This window comes from Theobroma umbraticum, unplaced genomic scaffold (genome assembly GCF_002168275.2).
Source record: "Theobroma umbraticum cultivar Fairchild unplaced genomic scaffold, ASM216827v3 scaffold_130.0, whole genome shotgun sequence".
Lineage (NCBI taxonomy): Eukaryota > Viridiplantae > Streptophyta > Magnoliopsida > Malvales > Malvaceae > Theobroma > Theobroma umbraticum.
The window spans coordinates 6128287-6151193 of record NW_018397264.1 but is presented as its reverse complement, the minus strand read 5'-3'; the positions used below and the strand labels follow the sequence as shown (position 1 = coordinate 6151193).

Genomic DNA, 22907 nt, shown 5'->3' with positions numbered 1-22907 from the left:
ATGCTATCTGAAATGGTTGAGTTAGAGATATCTACATATCTTAAATATTTTTGTGAACGAAGCCACGGGGGAAACTGCCGACCTACATGCAAAGATTTTAACTCTAAAATTATGAGTTGAAAAGGAGGAATCCAATCAGGACGGACATTTAAAACAAATGGGTTACCAGAAGCATATAGCATTTGCAATTTTGTAAGATTGTCAAAGTGAGTTTCTGAAACGACACCCCTTAACAAATATTTCCAAATTTGCAAGTAGCCCAACTGACTCGGGAAGGTGGCCTGTTAATTTATTCTGAGCAAGATATAAACCTCTCAAGGACGAAAGTTGTCCTATGGACAACGGAATCGGACCAGAGATTGAGTTATTGTACAAATAAAGTTCCTTCAAATTCTTAAAGTTCAGAAGTCGGTTACTTAATTGACCAGAAAGTTGACACCAACCCAATCTCAAGAAACCAAGTTGTTTAGAAACACAATCCGATTAAATTCCTAAAATGTCAGATATATCTTGACTTAAGTTCACACCTGAATAATCAAGTGATTTTACGTCACAAAGATTTCCCATTGATCTTGGAATCTTTCCTTCAAGTTCATTCCATGAAAAGTCAAGGTTAATGGCAGAACTCATGTTTCCTACGGCACTTGAAATTAAACCTTGCAAGTTGTTAGAGCTGAGTTGAGATTATACAGCCAGTCAGGTATTGAAGATTTAAAATGGTTATATGAAAGATCAAGGTACCTAAGAGAAGTCATGTTTTCAAGGCCATCAAATATACATCCTTGGAAATTATTATCACTCAGATCAAGGGAAACTAGGGATTTGAACTGAAATATCCAGTTGACCAAGGCATTTGCAAGAGAATTAAAAGAAAGGTCAAGAATTGCAAGAGATGACAGATTAAGATTTATGGATGGAGGAACCTGAGAAAGTTGACAACCTGATAAATATAGTTTCTGCAAAGAAGGAAGTGTGTTTATCACTTTCAACCAATCGGAAACTTTTATAGGGTTCACATAACTCAAATCAAGGTGTTCTAACGAGGAAAGACCAGACAACCATTGGAGATTGGCAACATAGAGAAAACTTTCATCATCATGAAAATCAAGAATCTGTAAACTTGAGAGATTTCCAAGTTGATGAGGAACTAATCCTTTAAATCCAGCGCGAGAGAGATTAAGGTATCTTAAACTCTCAATAGAACCCAAGAGCTTGGGAATGGGAATACCTTCAAATGCATTGTTGCTTAAGTCCAAATAATTCAAATGCTTCAACATAAGCAAAGAAGGGTTTATCTTACCTCTTAGCTTTGACCTCTCAAAGGCTTCAAATTCAACAGCACTAGCATAAAATTTCGGAGAAGATAGTGGATTTGTAAGATGGAGTTGAAGCACATGGCCAGTCACATTGTCACAAACAACCCCAACCCAATCGCAACAATCTTTATCAATCTTGTTTGAACATGAAAAGGGCTTGTCTCTCACTCTCAATACAACCCTCATTGAAACTAATGTTAACAGCAACTAGACTGAAAAGCAAAAGCATTAAAATAGTACTCATTGCTCTTCAATTTTATCATGAAGCAAGAAGTTGATGGCAGATTGCTATTTATACTACCTTGTTGTTTCAATATTTATGTAACCGTTAAACACGTTAACAAACTAATGTGTGTGTGAGTGGGACCATGTAATTGCAATCTTCCAAAATTTTGTCAAGGTCTTTTAGTTTTTCTCAAGGTCTTCGTTGGAAACTAGTGCTATTGCCAATTTACAATTAATAAATTAATTTCTTACAAATTGTGAGGATATGAAAAATCTCCAATTCAAACATTGAAACCTAATAACGTGTAAAGCATTTTTCACTAGAGAGGCTTTTAAAAATTCGTAAGAACAGCAGGAAATTATGATGTTATTGCTTTGTCCCTTAACCTTTATTTATGGCGTAGAAACGCCCAAGCTTTCTAGACTTGACCAAAGAGTCAATGACAGTGTGCAAGCCTCGACATCAATACAAAATTTCCAAGAACAATATTCTGGCTCCAATTAAACTTGGAATAATTGCTCCCGAATGCAAACTTACCGTAAGCATTTTTGAAGAATTTCTCTTATTTTCTATTTATCCCTTAAATTATTAATTAACGTTTTGAGTTATTAGATTGAACTATTGAGATATAATATGTTAGAAAGGATATTGGGTTGGATCATTGAAATATAATATGGTATGATAGGTTTAGATTTATATTAAAACATAGTGTGTTTGGGTTAGTAGACTCATTTTTATTTTTATATTTTAATTTTATAGGCTTAACATATTAAGTTATAATTTATTTGTTGGACTTAACTAGCTATATGCTAACCATAACTCTAATTCTATCAAACCGTTTGAGGAATAAAAATAATTATTAAATAAAATTTTATTTTTAGAGCTATTAAAAATAAATATAATAAATAAAATTATATTGAAAGAAATACAATCATTTCATTCTATTAATTTATATATATTCTTATTATTTAAAATTACAACATATATGCTAGAACGCATTGGTTATTCCAAATAAAAAATGATATATTGATGAAATTCTAAAAAATTGTACAACACTACAACTTATATTTGAGAATTACATAATAATTTATTAATTTTTAAAGATTAAAATCATGAAAAATAAAATTCACATAATAGAAAAAAGAAGAACATAGTAAGTAGAAGATAGAACTCACATATGCCATAATACAAAAGAAGGAAAAAGAATAAGGTTGATGGTTCGTAGAAATTTGTAGAAGAAAATCTATAGAGATTTAAAATATATGAATAAATAGAATAAAAAATAAATAAATATTAATAATAATATCAATTAAAAATAAAAAAATTTAAAATTGAGTGGAATCATATTGTTTTTTTTATTTGTATTAATTATTAAATAAAAAATTATTTTGGGGAGGAAACTAAAAAAAATATAAAAAATAAAAAAATTTATAAAATATGGAAAAAATTTTAAAAATTTTGAGCTTAAGGAGGCTCTGCCCTTGTTAGTGCCATATCAACATCACATGATATGGAATGACAAGTAACATTTTGATTAAATCTATCATTAGTTATAAGGGTTCATTTGATTTAAAAATAAAAATATAATTACTTATTTGGTTCAAAACAAAATATAAAAATTTAATTAAGCACAATAAAAGTATAAGAAATTATTTAAACTTTTGTGAATAATTTAGAGGTTTTTTTAAATCTTAAAGGTATAAAAAGTAATAAATTACCACCAATGAATTATCACAAAAAAAAATATGAACTTTGATTTCGCTTGTAAAAGATAATACTACACAAATGAATTAAAATTCATTTGCAATTTTTACGTTCATTTTGGTTTTTCATTACTTTTATTGTGATTTTTTAGCTGTTGATTAAACATAATTCAACTTGAGGTTCAGTGGGTTGTTTTGCAAATATATATTCTAATTAATGCTGCATTTGATCTAATCAATATTCATAAAAAAACTAGGGTTATTGCGAATTTAGAATTAATAAAATCAATTTTCATAATGCAAGCATGAATAATCCATTGAAAAAATTCAACGAAAAATTCCGTAGAAAAAAGTGCATAATCCATTCACTGTATTAAAGCAATTATGTTGAAAATTTCCAACGAAAATTCCTTTGAAAATTCTTCTGAAACGAAATTTCGTTGGAAAAGCATTTCCTACGAAATTCTATCAAAAATTCATTACACATAAAATTAGGTATTTTTATACAAATAAAATCCATTCCTAACAACGAATTTCCAACAAAATTTCGTCAGAAAAAGCATGTTTTTTGGTAGTGTTACCACCTTCTTAATTTGAGTCATCATTCCTAACAAAAAAATCTAATCCAACTTTTCTAAGTCCATTAAAGCCATTGTTGCTCACAACGAAATTTTCACTTTCTTCAGCATTCCCTAGGCCCAACGTATCATATAGTTAGAATATCCTCTCTTTGTTTGCAATTCATATTTCTCTTCCAAAAATCATTCTTTGGATAGTCTTGAATTTTTTAAAACTAAAAAAGAATTTATTATTAACTTTTATCCTCAAAATTATATTTGGGTATTCTCGTATTTCTTTACATTCTCTAAACCAACGTACCTTATAATTATAATGTCTTCTCCATGTCTGCAATTCTTATTTCTTTTTTAAAAATTATTTTTTAAGTAGTCTTAAATTTTCAAAAATTATGAAAGATGTGAAGAGAGAAACTATTATTGATTTCCTCTTCTCAAAATTTTATTTGTGTATTTTCAGATTTTTATATACTAACTTTCAATCGAGCAATAATAGCTTCAATTGACTTGAAAAAGTTGGATTAAAATTTTTTGTTAGGAAGAATGGTTTCAATTAAGAAAATAATAATTAGTTAAAAATGATGGTAATCAATTTGAAACAATTAATTTTTTTTTAGTTTTTTATTTCAAATTTTTAATTAATAATTTTTGAATATTTGGATGGGTAAAAAGTATAACACTTAATTTTTAGTCAATAATTTTTTATGTTACATAGTATTAACATTATCAAGATGACTTGTCAACATATCACGTGGTAGATGACGTAGTATCAAAAATTACGAATTATACTTTTGATTAGTTAATAGTTAGTGAAAGAAGCTTATTTAAGATAATATAAGAGTTGATGAGTTTATTTGAACGTAACAAATGGATTAAAGTTAAATTGATTTTCTTAATATAATTCGAGAGCATATTTATATATTTAATCATTATATATGTATTCATTATTTTTAAAATAATGATGAAACATAACTTTACCTACAAGAAAGTATGAAAGCAAACATAATTTAAATAAAAAAAATGACAATATATAATAAATGAAATATTTTATTTTGTAAACAATAGTACCAAACAATGACTTAGAATCTATTTGCAGTCTTTACATTCGTTGAGGTTGTTCCTTAGTCATTTAACGTATTCAAGCTGAGGTTCAGTTGGTTGTTCTGCAGATATATATTCTTAACCAATTACTGATTGACACGAGTACGGTCGTGAGGATGAGCACATAGGATCACCAGTCCACCTTAGTTTTGTTCACTCTTTTCTTTTATCAATCTTATTCACCTTTCTCTTGCTCTCTGCTTTTGGGCATGTTCCTTTTTAAACTAAACCCAACTTTTCCTATAAAACTCGCCAGGCCTCAGCATCCTTTCAAAGCAACCAAACATCCACAACAGTCTCCAACCTCAAACCCCACAACTGCCAAATCTCCAATGAAAGGAAAAATGGGCTTGTCCAAGAAGCCCAGAACCTGTTTGACAAAATGCCTCGCAAAAACGTTGCCACCGGGAATTCAATGGATCGTGCGTATTTTCTGAATGGGTTTTTATGTAAAGCCTTGGCCTTATTCCATCAAATGCCAGAGCGTGATATTTTTGGGTATAACACCGTGATATCTGGGCTCATGCATGGTCATGATGTGGAAGGTGCAAGGGGAGTTTTTGAAGCGATGGTTTGTAGAGATGTGGTGACGTGGAATGCAATGCTTGGAGGGTATTTTATGAACATTGAATGGAATGTTGGATGAAGGGTTGACGGTTTTTGAGGAGATGCCAGGGAAAAATGTGATATCTTGGAACTTGGTGACTGAAGGGCTTGTTAAGTGTGAAAAGTATGATTTGGCTGAAGAGAATTTTAAAAGAATTGAGTTATAGAGATGCTGCTTCCTGGACTGTTGTGATTTCAGGGGTTGCAAAGGCCGGAAGGATGGCTGAAGCTTGTAAATGCCAGTCAAGGATGTTCGTGAATGGAATGTGATGCTAGAGGGTTATGTAGGCTTTGAGTGTGTGTTGACTAGGCAGATATTTTGTTCCAGGAAATGCCTGAGAAGGATTTGGATTCATGGAAATTATTGCTGAGTGGGTTGCTTACGAATAGTAAATGCTTTGCGTTGTTTAATGGAAATTAATGCCTACGAAATGTTGTACAACATTGAACTCAGTGTCGTTGGGGTCCATAAGAAATGGTCTTGTCAAGGAAGCTCATGCATTTTTGGAGAAACAACCACATAATAATGCTGTAAAATTTCAGAATCCCGAGCAATTCAGAGAATCAGTGGCAATAATTAATTAAGGATAAGAAATTGCATATACTTCCCCAAATGATTTCCAAGTTTCAAAAAATTGTACTAGTAATTAGGATCCACTTATGAAGATCTGCCAATTTGGTGATTCTTCTAGAATTAGAGACGAGAAGAAGATATAGAAAATAGAAAATTCAGATAAAGATGTAAAATTATTTGCACGATTTTCTAGTGTTGATTTGCTCTTCACCAAACTCAGTTATTTATCTAACTTAATAGCTATCCAATTTGTTGTTCTAAACTCCATTCGATCGCTAAATTTGTTATTTGCATATTTTACTCTTAAAATGCTTTAGAAGGAAACAAATTAAGAGTTCCAATCCGAGAATGGAAATGGCTTTGCTATATTGATTTACACCACCGTGTCCCTCAGTTTTTGAGCTAATTCTTCTTTTTGCTCTTGGATAATTTTTCTTGCGAAAATCTTAATTAGTTTGTCTTATCCCGGATCTGCATTTTCCACACCTTAGCCTCTCTTTATCAATTCTCTAAATCTTGGTCTTGTTTACGTGGACAATAGATTATTGATTAATTACCAATACCATGATATTCAAGTTCCTCATAAAGATATAGTTTTTTAAAATTATATATATATGTTAATTATTTTTGAAATATGAAACCAAACATAATTTAAATATAAAAATTGACGATTTACAATAAACGAAATATCTGAACTTGATTTCATTTTGTAAAAAATAGTGTCAAACAATGACTTAGAATCAATTTGCAGTCCTGACTTTCCTTGAAGTTTTTCCTTGGTCATTTTACATATACAACCTGAGGTTCAGTTGGTTGTTTTGCAAATATGTGTTCTAACCAATTAGTGATTGACACGAGTACGGTCGTGAAGATCAGCACATAGGATCATCAGTCCAACTTACTACTGCACGCTCTTTTTTTATTAATCCTGTTTACCTTTCTCTTGCTCTCTGGTTTTGGGCATGTTCATACCTAAACCAACGCCAACTCTTCCTATAAAACTCGCCAGACACCTCTCTTTTTCTGCCCCAACATTCTTTAAAACCAACCAAACATCCACAACAGTCTCCAACCTTAAACCCCACAACTACAAAATCTCAAATTTAATGAAAAATGGGCTTATCCGAGAAGCCCAGAACCTGTTTGACAAAATGCCTCGCAAAAACGTTGTCACCTGGAATACAATGATTCGTGGGTATTTTCTGAATGGGTTTTTAAGTAAAGCCTTGGCCTTATTCCATCAAATGCCAGAACGTGATATTTTTACGTATAACACTCTGATATCTGGGCTCATGCTTGGTCATGATGTGGAAGGTGCAAGGGGAGTTTTTGAAGGGATGGCTTGTAGAGATGTGGTGACGTGGAATGCAATGCTTGGAGGGTATTTTATGAATGGAATGTTGGAGGAAGGGTTGAAGGTGTTTGAGGAGATGCCAGGGAAAAATGTTATATCTTGGAACTTGGTGATTGAAGGGCTTGTGAAGTGTGAAAAGTTTGATTTGGCTCAGGAGTATTTTAAAAGAATGAGTTATAGAGATGTTGCTTCTTGGACTGTTATGATTTCAGGGCTTGCAAAAGCCGGAAGGATGGCCGAAGCTTGTAAATTCTTTGAAGAGATGCCAGTAAAGGATGTTCGTGCATGGAATGTGATGCTAGAGGGTTATGTAGGCTTTGACTGTGTTGACAAGGCAGAAATTTTGTTCCAGGAAATGCCTGAGAAGGATTTGGATTCATGGAAATTATTGCTGAGTGGATTGGTTACAAGTGGACGATTAGTAGATGCTTTGCGTTATTTCATGGAAATGCCTATGAAATGTTGTAAAACATTGAACTCAATCTTGTTGGGGTTGATAAGAAATGGACTTGTCAAGGAAGCTCATGCATTTTTGGAGAAACAACCGTATAATGATGTTGTTTCGTGGACGAACATAATTGTTGGATATTTTGAAGTAGGTGAGGTTAGGAGTGCGATTAAAGTTTTCAAATTGATGCCAATTCAAGATGTAACTGTGTGGAATGCCATGATAAGTGGGTTGGGAGAAACCGATTATGGTGAAGAAGGTTTTAAGATTTTCATCAGAATGAAAGAATCAGGTTTCTCCCCTGATGAAGTTACACTTACTAGTCTATTAACCATTTCTTCAAATTTGCCAAGCTTAGACCTTGGGAAGCAGAGTCATGCACAGGTAGTTAAGTCAGGTTTAAATAATTTCACTGCAGTTTCTAACGCATTGGTCACTATGTACGAAAGATGTGGTGACTTGCACTCTGCTTTGCTGGAGTTCTTTTCCATGCCGAGCCATGATGTTATTTCTTGGAATTCTATAATATGTGGATTTGCTCACCATGGAAATGCTGAAAAAGCTCTCGAGATGTTTGAGCTTATGAGATTAACTGATATTAAGCCTAATCAAATAACTTTTATTGGTGTTTTATCTGCCTGTAGCCATGCTGGGCTGGTAGACCAAGGTAAATACTACTTTGATTATATGAAAAACAAATGCTTTCTTGAGCCAACAACTGAGCATTATACTTGCATTGTTGATCTGTTGGGGAGATTTGGACTCATAGATGAGGCAATGAGTTTTCTTAATCAAATGAGAGCAGATGGAATTGAAGTTCCAGCTAGTGTTTGGGGAGCTGTGCTTGGAGCCTGCAGAATCCACCACAACATTGAGGTGGGTGTGATAGCTGCTGAAAGAGTTTTGGAAATAGAACCTCATAACTCCGGTGTATACTTAATTTTAGCAGAAATGTATCTTTCCTGTGGACGAAGAGAAGATGCTGAGAGCATTCGAGCACGCATGGAGGAGAAGGGAGTTAGGAAGCAACATGGGTGTAGTTGGGTTGAGGCAAACAACAGTGGCTAGCCACATATTAGATATTTCTTTCTGGAGACAGTTGCAGTTCACACCTTGAGTTCAGCAGAATCTTGTGTTTTAAGACTTACCGCACTGTGAGATAGACCCTGAAGAATCTTAAGTCAGATTCTGCTAATCGAGGATGAAGTTATATTGCCACCGTGGAAAGAACCAAATAACACAAGATGACAAGGCTGTCAACCTGTGGCCGAAATCGGTTTGCTGGGGAGACTTGGGCTGTGCCCTTCACTACAAGGAATCAGGTTCAAAAGTTTATATGAAACAGCATATATATGACACTATACACATAGTTGTGGGAACGAAAATAATTAATTATTATATACACTTGGTGATAAGTTGTAGAAGAGGTAATGTTATCTCTTTGTGGAAAGATTTCCCAAACAAGCAGGAATATCTACGAAGTGTGAGGAAGACTATTTATTCCATTTGTCTAGAAGAGTTAGTTGCCACCACAGAAGTCAGAAGGATAAAAGGTGTTAGGATTATGAACATGTTCAACTAAAGATCATAACAAATGGGATAATCTCGTCCATCATTGGATGGCTGTTTGAGTCATTTTGCGCATCTTTGGTGTGTTTCTAGACATGCAAGTTTCTTAGAACAACTTGGAAATGATCGGCTAACTCAATAGTCACTTTATTACGTGACATAACCTTTCATATGGATAAACTCAACAATCCAATAGTCACATAACCTTGTGATTAGAGATGTTCTTCCAATAGTCATATTATTGAAAGACACTCTTTCAAATTTGAAAATACATCAACAAAATTTTTAAACATAAGAATTTATATATAAAAAAATCTGAAAATGTCATATCACAAGTTAAGGTCAACAAGTAACCAAAAACATAAGGGTGTCGATCTAGAAGAGTATCTAAAAGATTTTAGATCTTGAGGATACTGTACCCTACTATTTTGGTTGGTTTTTATATTCAATTTCTCCATTGTTCATATATGTATACGCCTCCAAACCCCGGAGGCTAACTCACACACTCAAGCATTTCCTAGACAAAGCTAGCATAAGATTTTTGGGATTGAGTATTGTGAAAGATGGCCAAATTTTCTTTCACTCACTTTCTAATCCTTGCCCTCCTTGTCAATGGTTTGCTTTCTTTTCTTTTATCCCTCTCCAACTCTTACTTATTTGAGTTTGAAACTTAGTAATCTTTTGTTTTCTCATTTGATCGCTTATTACATTTTCTTGCAACTATGTCAATGGTACCTTAAAACTGATGCACAAAACCATGCCAAGAGACATTGTATCCATCCAACTGCCATTGAGGATTGTCAAAACAAGTGCCTGGAAGCTCATATCCATATTTGCTTCAAATCTGTCGAATTTTCTTTCATATTTGGACAAATTTACTTCATATCAATCCCACAATTCCTTGGATTATTTCTCTCAATAGGAATTCTAAAAGCTTTATGTAATTGCTAAATGCTTATGCAAAATTATAGGGTCAACATTGAAATTGCTTTGTCATGGCTAAGTCATATGCTCTCACTTGTTTTCTCATCCTTACTCTCTTTTTTACTGGTCTGCTTTGTTTATTCCTTCTAACATCCAAGTATTTGATTCAATGATCATCCATTTTAATCAAAGAGTCCAGTTAAAATCCTTATGGTTTTATTTTTTTACTTGGGGTTTGAAACTTAATTTGTTTTGTTTGATTTTTGTTCTTGCAGTTGTATCAATGGTACCATAGATTGATGCACAGAAGAGATGTGTAAAGATCTTGGATCCAAACCATTGCGACCTTAATGAATGTGGAGCTGTGTAATAAACAGCACAATGGACAACAAGGTACAGGTCAATGCTTTGAGACTGGAGGAACTCCTCTGAACCCAAGTTTCGGGTTTTTTATAACCGTGTTGTTTCATTTTTTTTGTTTCTCATCTTCGTATGATGTCCTTCTAAGCAAGCAGGAGACAGTTAATAAAACGTGAACTGGTTTCATTCCTATGTTACTTTCATGTTATTCGACAGGATTTTAAGAAAAAACAGTTGATGCCAAGCAATGCACTAAATGAACCCCAAGAATCTAAGATGAAAGCTGAAAAAGAGGTAAAATAGCTCTGGTTGCTAAAACCACACAACAGATGTCTAGACCACATGGCTCTATTCTGCTTCAACATTCAAACAAATCTCAAACTAAAACAAAAACAAGAACATGGGTATATGCTCATAAGTAGACTTGTATAATGATGTATTAACATGAGTGATCCGTCTGCAAGCATGGCCTATAACATAGTTGAGCAAGAACTGGAACAATAAACCCTCATACCGTAGCTTTGCCTAAACACAACAGAGCAAAGATTGTCATGATCCGACCTTAGGCTTGCTAGACGGAATCACCAGAACAGTTTAGCCATGGAACCTAAAAATGGGAAAACAGCAAACAACAATCTCAACAGCAAAGGTGCATCACTTGTATTTCTTTTCGTACTCAACTTGCCCTTCTCGTTTGTTGTCTTTTTTGAGCTGCTTGCCATTGTTGATGACATTCTTATCGATCCCATTCAATCTAGCTCATCCCATCCACCAAAGCTGGGTGCATCTTGGCCACCCTCATTGACAGAACCATCATCACTAACTACCCATGATTGATAACCCTTCATTCCCTTTCTGCTCTTTTAATATTTTTCACAGCGCAAGGAGGTGGATTTTTTGTTTTTTTCCTCAATAACTCTGTATAAACTCTGTAACATATCCTCTCTCAATAACTCTGTTCTGTTAAAGACAAGTAGAAGCTTGTCACAAGGAATATGCTGTTTGCATACTAGAAAAAAAGAAAAAGAAAAGAAGGTTAAGTAAAAAATAAATAGAAAAACCAAAAAGAAGGTGCCACTCTAATTGAAGACTATCAGCTTCAAGTAAGTGTATAGGCCCAATGGAAAATGCTCATACACCTAAATTTCTATGGATCTTGCCAGCTTGGCCTTTCAGTTCTATGGTGTCTTCTCTGACTTGAAACTGTTGTTCCTGACCCTTTCTTTGCTTTAACATCAAAATTACAGTCAGCATCATCCTTGGACTTTCTTGTCCTCACAGGACTTCTGGCAAAGATATGGCTTCGGGTCGCGTGTCTGTTTTGAACTGTAAAATGATTCTTCAAAGCTGTGCGATGTTCCCCTTTAATCCTGTTATTATTCCCAATCACTGCATCGTTGTCTAAATAAAAAATTGCAGAAAGGTATGAGTTAGAGAACTTCATGGTATGTACACAGAGAAGTGCAAACACATCAAGTAAATGTTGCAGCAATTTTTGAGCATTAAACCAGAAAAGTAATTATTTGTTGTTTCTGTGTCCTCCATCTCAGCCAATTAAACATCATTACATTCAAGAAAAACCATAAAATGTGAGTCCTTCATCTTAAAGAATCATCATATAGATTATTTCATGATACTACATGTAGCCCAGAGCTCCACCTGCAATTATTGTTCTATTTAATGCATTAAGTTTTCTAATGATGCTGCAAAGCCTTTTTCATAGACCGATTAGCTCATTTCAAAGCACTAGAATAAATTACACCAACACTATAGATAGCAAATCATCGCTTAAATTGTATCCTGTTATTTTTCTGAGGCTTTAATATGATTTGTTCATTTTAAGAAATAGCATCAAAGGCCCAAGGACAGGAAATGACCACTATCGATATCTAAAGAAGTGATTATCAGCAAACTATCCATCTTCTAATGGATGAAATGAGCAAGAAAAGTTTTAACCTCTATCCTATCATCAATAACAGTATGAGTATCAAGAAACATTGCAGCATACATTTCAGAGCCTCAAATACAACATAAATGTTTCTTGTAGCCATAAATGTTTCCTGTAGCCACAGAGCCATACAGCACAAACAACTTCGATTCTGTTGAAGGAAGAAAAAAAAGTCTAAAGCTCCATCTAAGAGTGAGTTAAAATGTAGTTACCAGGGCTAGATATGACAGCCCGAGGACGTGGAGTCAAACTGACTCTAATATTTGGTCTATCCTCCTCATCAGTTTCTTTCTTGTTCTTCTCAGATTCTGCAAATCAAGTAGACTAGATTAAATGAATTCAAAAATCTTGTACTGAAGCAAATTAGACAGTTGCATAGAACGAGTAGCATGAGGGTAAATGTCTACCCGGAGGTGCAGAATCTGAAGGCTTCTCTACTTCTGGCGCATAAGACTCTGGAATTCTGGCTTTAGCCATCGGAGAAACATCCTGGGGTGTTTTCACTGTCAATAATTAAAAAAGCTATTATGACCATATACCAACCGATCATCAACAGATTGAAAAGAAGATTCATCATAGCTTTAAAATGTTCCGAAAGTAGGCATACCGACATCGTTGTTGAAAATTAGCATGAGAAAGTTAAAAACTTGAAACATGTAGGGAACTTCGAATCATTACTACTGGTTTCATGAGTAGATCAAACATATGATCATGATCATCCCTCAAACTTTATCCTTAAACAAAAAACTTTTTAAGCAGGCATCTTTTGCCTTAGGTAACAAACATGAATATATATATCAATCAACAAATTAGAATCTTTTTTCTGTTATGGTCATAGATAGATGTCTTCAAAAAGTAGAAGTTCCAAACTTTGACCAAATATCAAATTAATCAGAAAAATGATCAAACACCCGCCACCCCCTGAAAGCCAAATATGTTGACAAATGATTCCATGCTGCTAAAATGCATATCCAAGTTTTAAAGGAAGCTGACTTACAGAACAATAAAAACTTTAAGAAAGGATGAAACAGAAAAGCACCAGCAAAGCAGAGAATACCTGGAAAATAAGAATCAAGCATGGAGAGAAACAAAACATCCTTCAAAGACAACACAGAGCTTATCTTGTTATCATGCATAGCATATTGATCATCTTGGTCTTGTTCTCTCACCTTCACCCTTGGATACACTAAAATTTCCAAACAATAATATAACCCCATCTCAGAACAAAATCAAACTATCAATAATCAAATCTGCAAGAGAGGTTAAAAATGAAAAAAAAAAAAAACCACCAACTTGTTTTTATCTGGTTTGACTTGTGAGAGCTTGTTCTGCTGTTGACAGCAAACTGTTGAATCTCCCTGGCGGATGTTTCCGTTTAGAGCTTATCAATTAATCAAACAACAAACGACAAAAATTGAAATTTAACGGTATCCAAAGGATCTTTTGTTCTTCTTTGGAGGAAGGGAAAAAGAAGTTTGAAACAACTTGGTTTTTCGATGTTGCTAAGATTCACCGGGGTTTGGTCAACTTTGTGTCTTATACGTTTAAATGTTGAAACAACCTGGTTTTTCGATGTTGCCAAGATTCACCGGGGTGTGGTCAACTTTGTGTCTTATACGTTTAAATGGGAGAAAGCATCACGCTTTTGTGTTGGGAAATGAGGGGAGTTTTGTTGAGTTGAGTCGGGTCGAGTCGAGTTGTCGAATGAGCAAATGCTAAATGGGACCCACTTCCATATATTTGTCAGCTGTTGGGTTTGATACTCTGATTTCAGAATCGGATACGCCTGCCTTAGTTGACCTTCCCATGTTCAATGGCTCTCTCTCGTTCTGTGCTTTCTCTTCTGTTTTCTGTCTCTTGGGCCTTGGCTTCCACTTAGAGGCCACATCTCCATTGCTCGCCGTGCTGCACACACGTGGTAAGACCTTCTGTGGCATAATTTTAATTACCCAAATAAAAAAGAAAAAAAATTCAAAATGTTTCTGCCTAATAATGGCTAAAACAAATTACCACAGTTTAACTTCTACAGTCGCCATTGTCTTGTGAAGAAGCTGGGCTAAAACCTCAGTAACTTCAGGGTTTAAGCCCTAGTAGAACTTGGCAGAATCAGGGTTTTTCTTCTTTCTGTTGATTCTTTATTAATGTGGAGGAGAGCGGGGTTGAGCTGGAGATGGAATATGCACCGGCGGTTGTGCACGGCGGCACCACGCCAAATAGTGGATGAAGGTGACTGGTTTTACTCATCTGAATGGTGGGGGTCCGAATCCGAATCCGAATTCAATGGAAACACCGTCTTCCACACCGTCTCCGAGAAAGGGAACGGCATTGTCTCGGTCCTCGCTTACCCGTCTTCTAGACCGGTCAGTTTCTTTACATCCCTTTCTCTTTTTTCCTCATTTTTGCATCAACTTTGATTGGTTTCGGAAACCTTTTCTGGGTTTCCAATTGTTTTAGGTATGCAAATTCTCTACCATTTTCGTCTCGGGTTTGAGTACAGTAATTAATTTCTTTCGGTGGGAGTACTTGTAATTTAGAGCTTTAAGCTGCAGCGAAATTCTTTTCTACAAAGTGAATTGGTCTTTTTGATGTAGAGAATAGATGATAAGTTGCTTTTAAGTTTTTGCAGAACAGAGTTTACTGGCCAGAAACAGAGAAGTGGCTTCAGCAAAGATATGCAGAGATTGATCCAGGTTATGAACATAATGGACATTTTAGAATACTCGGATATCAATGGCGTGTCCTTCGCTTTAATGATAATACTCGCCAAAGTACAGTTAAAATAATGGCTGCTTACCGGAAAACTGAACCTGGCTCTATATGCATTATGCAGCAGGCACAATGTCTGGCTATTCCATGTAAATTGCTCCTTTAGTTCTTTTTAAAATTTGTCTTTTGTCTAATGTTTCTTCCAAAGATCTACTTGGTGGGTCAATTTTCATATTATTTTCGTTCTCATACATTTGATGCTCTTATGTATCCAGTCTTGTGTTTGCTCCACTGCTCCTCATTCAATTTGTCTTCTATTCAGCATCATATTCTCTCATTTCTTTGCCGATAGAATTTTATTGAGCGTCACAAATCTTAACTCTGATGGTAGCTCGTCAGGATAGGCACTTTCTCATTATATCTCCGTTTTAGTTTATACTACCTATTCTATATTTCCTTATCTCTTTTTGAGTAGCTTATCTGTCAAAAAAGGAATATTGCTTCCTCATCTGTATCTTCTAATCTCTTTTGACCGATTTAGGACAGGGTGAGCTCTTTCATGTCTACTTAGCTGTCTTTATTAACATCCACATCAATAAAAGGATGCTGGCAGGAATGAGTGGTGTGTTCCTGTGAAAGATTAATGATTTGAGAAGTTATAAGTTTCTACCAATTTCTATATTTCTTGGAATAAACCACTGGACTAACTCAAATTGTCACACATGCATCCACACACTTTCTTTTGTGAAGTAATAGAATGTATGTTCTTAAGATGTAAGCTAGATTGCTGGAAGAGAATGTATGTATTCTTTCTCTTGCATTTTAATGTTTGCTTAACTAATCTTATGATACATTTGATGGTACTGTTGCAGATGTCAAGAGTATGGTGTCACTTGGATTGTCTACTATAGCATCTTGTAATTACGATCTAATGGCTGCAGTACATGGGAAGAAAAGGATGCATATTCTATGCATTGGTCATGGTGGGGGAAGCTTGCCATTGTTTCTGGCTAATAAAATTCAAGGTAGAAGTTATCTTTTCGTTTATAAACCTGTTTGCTAGCTCAGTATTGATGGTAGTTGAAAATTTTCTTCTTTATGAGCAAGAAAAAATTCAATCAACTAATGTGCACCAAAGACAGATTCCTCACACTCGAAAGTATGGGACACCACGTATCTTCTCATTTAAGCCATGTATTTGGTTAATACTTTCCTCAAGTAAGGTATTCCTTAGTCTAAGAGGTGAACAAATAATTCGGTTTTCTAGATGTCCTACTGAATTGATTGAGTTAAATCATTGACATGCATCCACATCAACTGACCTTGGATTCTCTGCTTCTTCCAGGTGCCGTGATCCATACAGTTGAAATTGACCCCATTGTCATTGCAGCATCAGTCCAGGCAATGGGCTTCCCAGCTGTCTCTGTCATGACCCCATCAGGCAAACGTGCCTTGTCAAAACCTGATATTATTAATGAAGTAATGTGGAAGGGCATCCATGAGAGGCTCTACCTCTACGAATCAGATGCTGAGAAGTTTGTTGTAGAGAACAACAATCTGTACGATATCATCTTCATTGATGCTTATGATGGCGATGACATCTTCCCTAACAAGCTATGGGATCCACATTGCCCCTTTCTCAAGTCTCTCAGTGACCAACTCCACCCCAAACATGGCACTGTGGTGCTGAACCTCCATGCAGACACCGATATCTCAAACCCCAACGAATCCATTTCATACTTCTACCAGCGTATTCTGCCAGTAGGAAAGTATGTCTCCAGGGTTTGCAAAGCATACAAGGACGTCCTCATAGGGAACAAACAAACATGCAGCAATGGGAAAGCCGGGAGTGGTATAGGATTCGCTATATCAGTACCTTGGGTGTGCAACACATCTCTAGTTGTGTGCAGAGGATTCGGGTTGAGTAGTGGCCTTGTTAACAGGGATATGGTAATGAATACCCTCATATCCAATTCTGTTAAAGTAGAACATATGTTAGACTTACCCTTCTCATGCTTGCATTATATAAAGAGAGATTTTACCCTCGTTTGAGTAATGCTTGGGTGGAGGCAAATCCAAAAAGCCCATTACGAAACAGTGTGAATGTTGAAAACAAGCAAAGGAGCTAAATTTTATTTATTTATTTTATAAGCCATAAGCATTTCATTATAAGAGGTTACTTCAATTCCTAACCCTCCAATCCAATTACACACAAGTGTGGCTGTCACTCCATAGCCCTTTACATATCTCTTGGTCCAACCATTCATCCGATTTTCTTTCCTTACAAAAAGACAATATCCTCATGCGGTCCCATAAAAGCAGCCCATAGCCATTTTGAACGCATTCCCAAACCCACCAAAGAAAAGCACCTCAGCGACAATGAGCAAAATTTTATTGGGCAAAGGGTTTTAGGAAAAACCCTTCTCTTCGTCCTCTGTCCTCTCATTTTTACTTTTATCTTCAATTCCCCAAAAAGAAAGAAACATGTCCTTCTCTGGGCAAGGCAAAAGGCTAGGCTCCGGCGACAACGACGACATGGGCATCGTCGCTAGACTCTTCCGCGCCGTATCGGGCTCCCCGATAACCGACGTCACCAAGAGAGCGGCCAACGACGCCGCCTACGTTACCCAGAAGCTGTTGAAGAGCACGGGAAAAGCCGCCTGGTATGCGGGAACCACGTTCCTGGTCCTCGTTGTCCCACTCATCATCGAGATGGACCGTGAACAGCAATTCAATGATATGGAGTTGCAGCAGCAGAGCCTCCTCGGCTCACCCCCTCCGCCCTCCCCTCCAAAGTAAAAAGGAATATTCGCTTCTACGGTTTAGTTTGTGGGCTGTTCTAGAATTTCGTATATTGATGCTTCATTGGATTTTTTTGGATTAGATTTATTTTGAGGATTGTATGAGATTTTATTGTTTGAGAAGTATTCAGTTTCATGATTTCCTTGATGGGTATTGCTGGAATTTAGGAAATCATTGAAATTGGAGCAATGCATAGAAGATTTGCTTTGATTTGCTTTTCAAATTTTTGTTGTTGATAATATTGCTTTATAATGAGAAAATGAATGGGAAATTAAATAAAAAATGTAAAATACATTACTATCAAGTAAATGGGTGCCTTAAATATGATCTGCTCAGAGTCAAGAGATCAATTTAGCTCTGAAAATGACTGCTTTTAGATTGTTGGTACAATCAATGGTTTGAAGATGCCAGTCATCTGGTTTTGGAATGAGAATGCTTGAGAATTGATGGAAACTTGGAAGTTGAGTTGAGGTATTCCCCGGAGAAGGAAGGTGAAGAAACAGGGCAGCTTAAACAAGTTCAAAATTGGTTGTTTTAAGTCTAAATGAGAAAAAAGGTGAAGACTTTTATAAGTTACCAAAACTCCCTACAAGTACAACTACCATTAGAAAAGTTATGGTATCTGTTAACATCTCTTACAATGATCTGCTTCTCTATCACTCTGCTTATGTACTTAAAAGCCTCGTGACAGTCCTTACAAATCCGCAGATTCTTTATGATCCTCAGAGGCTTCCCTGGTGGTGCTGCATCACTCACTATCCCATATGCTAAAGCCAACTTCTCACTGTGGTACCAAAGTGCTTCTCGTTTCTCCCCTTTCCCTACTTCATGCAACATCTCATGCCAGACGGGTTTGTACCCTAGTTTCTCAATCTCTTCCATCAACTCCGCCAACTTGGTGTATATTTCTTCAGTCCTCTCATGCTTCCTATCCCCTGCCCAAAACACATGAACCTTCCCCTTGACTTCAATCCAACTCTTCCCGCCTTCCTTCTTCACCCTCCTATCTTTCATCAACTTCCTCATTTCTGCAACCTCATCCCATCTCCCTGCAACTGATAAGACATTTGCAGCTATCACATAAGCTGAATCATCATCAGGATCCAACTCCAACAACCTCCTAGCCATTCTCAAAGCCATATCTGCTGCACCATGATGAGCACAACTTGACAGCAGCGATCTCCACACAGCAGCATCAGGCTTAACCGGCATTGTCATAGCAATCCTCTCCGCATACTCCAACTGCCCAGCTCTCCCCAACGCACCCACCAAACATGTATAATGCTCAAGCGCCGTTTATACCATACTCCAGTTTCATCCTCTTCAACCACATCTCTGCTCTCCAACCAAACCTGCATTGTAAAAACTCGAAAGCAGAGCCAGAAAACTATATTCATCAGGCACAAACCCTTCACTCTCCATCAACCGAAACAACTCAATCACTGAATTCTTATCCCCGTGCTGTGCATAACCTGCCATCAAAGCATTCCACCCGACAATATTCATCACCTCAATATTCTCATCAAAAACCCTTCTTGCATCCAAAACAAGCCCTGCTTTCCCATATCCATCAACCAAAGCACTCCCCACTATCACATTCTTATCAAACCCAGTAACCACCGTGTGCCCGTGAATCATCCTAGATTGCTCCAAGGCAGCCAAATCCGCAACAGCTCTTAACGCCCCGGAAACACTATACATAGTAGAACCCACATTGCAAGATTTCATTTTAGCAAACAAAGACAAAGATTCAACTGGCTTAGAATTCCGCGCCAACCCAACAATCACTGCCGCGTAACAAACTTCATCTCGTTCAGGCATCTCATCGAACACTTTCCTTGCGTCCACCGGAAGGCGATGTGCGGAGTAAAAATTAATCAATGCGGAACCAGAAAAGGGCTGGGTATTGAGGGAAAGTTTAAAGGAAAGAGCGTGCAAAGAAAGGCCAAGAAAAGGTAACGCGGAGGGAAACGCAGGTTTTGAAAAGAGAGGCTAAGGTACGTTGGTTGGGGAGGATAGGGTGGCGAAGCATGGAGAGGAAAAAGGTGAGGGAGTGTGGGGAATTGGAGTAAGCTGAGATGAGGGAGGTCCATGAGACGATGTTGGGTGATGGGATTTGATTGAAGACACGGAGAGAGGAAGCGAGGAAGTTGTTTTTGGAGTAGAGGGTGATTAGATTGTTGTAAACGGACCGATCGATGCGTGGGGATTTTAGAGCTTGGGCATGGATGATTCGTGGGTCGGAGTTGGATTCTGGTTTCCATGTCGGGTCTCGTAGTAAGTTCATGGTAATGGCGGCATTTTTTCTTTCTTTTTTGCTTCGACTAAACTTTGTTTGGTTCTATTTTGCAGTTCTCAGTTCTCCTGTAATAGATTCAGCGGAGATAAATTGTGAAGAAACCAAACCACCGACGGACAGCCATCCCCTCACTCCTCTACTCCTACGGTGTTCCTCCCTCGATCTCCAAGCCCCCTTTCTTCTTTCTTCTTCAGCCTGATATCCAGAAGCTTCCACTCTCTCCGTCACCTAACCAGCCATCACACCAAAATATCCGGCCTCTAACTTTTAGTCGTTCTCCAGGCAGATTCATAAGTCCAACCGTTACTCAGTCTGGTTAATATTTTCATTAATTTAACAACGTGACAATATTAAAACAATAATTTTATTTTTTTAATTTAAAAATTATTATATTATATAAATTAATATTTTTCATTTTTAATTTTTTTTTCTATTAAAAAATAACTCTGCTTTTGGCTCTTGTTAGATCTAGGTTCGGCCAAGGAGTGCCAACTCTGGCTCCGGTCGGATCTCGCTTCCTTACGGTCCACTCTCCCCCCACCCCCGTGCTATCTTGGGAACACAGATCTCGCGCACTCATCTGCTGGGGCGCGGGGTGGTCGGTTGACGACGTAAGGGGAGCGTATCTGACTGGCTTGAAAAAAAGAGGAAAATAGTAAAAAGGAAAAGAGAAAGAACAAAGGGACAATTTTGACATTTCATATTTATTCAGTAAATTTATTTAATGAAAAAGGATTGTTTATTTTAAAAATTAATAAATTGACATGTAATTATAATTAAAAATTAAAAATAAAAATATTTTATCCAAAATTAAATAAATATCTTCTTCACTTTATAATTTAATTATTAATAAAAGTCATTAATAAATTATATGTATAATATATATATAATTGAGTTTAAAATATTGAGTATAGGATATTATTGGAATATTTATACAATCATATTTCAAGTATCGCGTATTTATAGAGTGATATTTATACTTTATTTAAATTTTTGATGGAACTTATTTTAAATCTAAATAAAATTTGAACTTCGTGTATAATCAAATCGGCTATTCATACATATCAGGATAAAAGATACCCGTTGGTATCCTTTGTTCTGTTGTTTTAAACTAGTACGAACAATTCTTAATGACTGTGTTTAATGGCTCAATTTTCTTTTCTGTTATTCATTTTATTTTACAATAAAACAGTAACATGAATTAAAACAAAAAGTAAGGAAATGGTCCAGGTGGCAGAGAACAGCTGATTACATCTGTTGAATGTCAAAAGTGTTTAATTGATACTCTGGGATCGTAGTGTGATCGTACTGAGAGAGCCTTCCCGTTATGGGGCAAAGCTGTTTCAGCCGTTTTCAGTGTTAAAACCCATGTGCCTCTCTTCATTATGGGAGGCTACGGTACGGCAAGGGAAGGCAACAACCTTCCTCCTTGCTGCTCTCACCATGTTTTTCACCCTCTGGCCTCATGTTGTAGATAGAGTAACATAGCTCAAATCTTAGGTTTCCATCTAAAACCCATATTACCATGCTACTTGAACTCCTTAATTAAGTTCATTAACATAGTGACAGCTGAAAACAGGGGAATCTGGTGAATAGATGAAATGAAGGGAAAAAAGAAAAAAAGATCAGTTGTGCTTTCAGAGTTGGAAAAATGAGAAAGCTACATAGGTGCTGTTTAAAGACAATGCTAGGGACACAAGACTGAATTATTTGGTCTTGTTTTGGGATGAACAAAACAAAATTGATCAGTGAATAAGACACTGACTGAAGGCTATGCTTCTGACAATCTAACTCTACCATCAAACAGTTTCTTTAGTGCGAATTCCAAAAGAAAAGAGAGAGAGAGAGAGAGAGAGAGAGAGAGAGGGAGAGAGAATCATCATACTCCTAAAGAATTGGTACAAAACTGTAAAACAGAAGTTTGGGTTATGGAAGGGGAACATTAAACAATATGAATTCTAGGCCCTTTTAGAAGCCTTAGTTTTTGCATTGGAAGAAGAATACTTACCAAATGCACAGTAATCATGACCTAAATTGTGGTCATTTAAGACAAAAAGAACTCTCTTAAGAAACCAGCCAACCCTGCAAAGGCAAAGCCATGTGAATGTCCTCACAGCCCATCACCCCTCACTTTCCTGCCTTTTCACTGATTACATTTTCCTTTGAGATTTTGGGTTGGCTCCAAAATAATAGCACTACACTCAAAAGCTTTGATTGCTTTTAAAGTTTTCAAATTTCCCATTTTTTTTTATTTAAAAAAACGCGGTAATGAATGATTAGCACTTGGTAATATTCTTTCTGGACATGATCACAAAAGTTCTTAATATAATTGCAACAAAGTCTAAATAGACAGCTGCACTTGAACATTTAATTCAGTAGTTGGTGCATAATTCTTT

General features: G+C 36.1%; 4 protein-coding genes and 2 pseudogenes across 6 annotated transcripts; 3 read left to right on the top strand and 3 right to left on the bottom strand.

Moving 5' to 3' along the window:
- Positions 1-650: 650 nt before the first annotated feature.
- On the bottom strand, positions 651-1502 carry LOC110421513 (receptor-like protein EIX1). Its single transcript, XM_089784425.1, has one exon. The coding sequence runs from the start codon at positions 1500-1502 to the stop codon at positions 651-653; it is 852 nt and encodes a 283-aa protein (XP_089640551.1).
- A 5338-nt stretch (positions 1503-6840) lies between these two features.
- LOC110421751 (uncharacterized) lies at positions 6841-10981 on the top strand. The gene is made up of 2 exons (XM_021435418.1): positions 6841-9225; positions 10672-10981. The coding sequence occupies exon 1, from the start codon at positions 7064-7066 to the stop codon at positions 8969-8971; it is 1908 nt and encodes a 635-aa protein (XP_021291093.1). The 5' UTR covers positions 6841-7063; the 3' UTR covers positions 8972-9225; positions 10672-10981.
- Positions 10982-11090: 109 nt separating this feature from the next.
- Positions 11091-14332, bottom strand: LOC110421166 (uncharacterized). Its single transcript, XM_021434668.2, has 5 exons — positions 13998-14332; positions 13762-13890; positions 13112-13207; positions 12917-13012; positions 11091-12157 (listed from the first exon to the last, which is right to left on the bottom strand). Coding segments are annotated over exons 1-5 (576 nt in total). The 5' UTR covers positions 13999-14332; the 3' UTR covers positions 11091-11903.
- Positions 14333-14483: 151 nt separating this feature from the next.
- LOC110421165 (S-adenosyl-L-methionine-dependent methyltransferases superfamily protein) lies at positions 14484-17576 on the top strand. Of its 3 annotated transcripts, XM_021434664.2 has the most exons (5): positions 14484-14622; positions 14720-15064; positions 15331-15559; positions 16283-16435; positions 16756-17576. In XM_021434664.2, exons 2-5 carry the CDS (start codon positions 14846-14848, stop codon positions 17460-17462), a joined length of 1308 nt encoding a protein of 435 aa, XP_021290339.1. In that variant the 5' UTR covers positions 14484-14622; positions 14720-14845; the 3' UTR covers positions 17463-17576. The 3 variants fall into 3 exon arrangements, with proteins under 3 accessions (XP_021290339.1, XP_021290341.1, XP_021290342.2); XM_021434666.2 differs by having other exon boundaries at positions 14495-15064; positions 15336-15559; XM_021434667.2 differs by having other exon boundaries at positions 14495-15064.
- Positions 17577-17751: 175 nt separating this feature from the next.
- On the top strand, positions 17752-18472 carry LOC149526879 (mitochondrial import receptor subunit TOM9-2 pseudogene; annotated as a pseudogene).
- Positions 18473-18757: 285 nt separating this feature from the next.
- LOC110421164 (putative pentatricopeptide repeat-containing protein At5g52630 pseudogene) lies at positions 18758-20550 on the bottom strand (annotated as a pseudogene).
- Positions 20551-22907: the final 2357 nt, after the last annotated feature.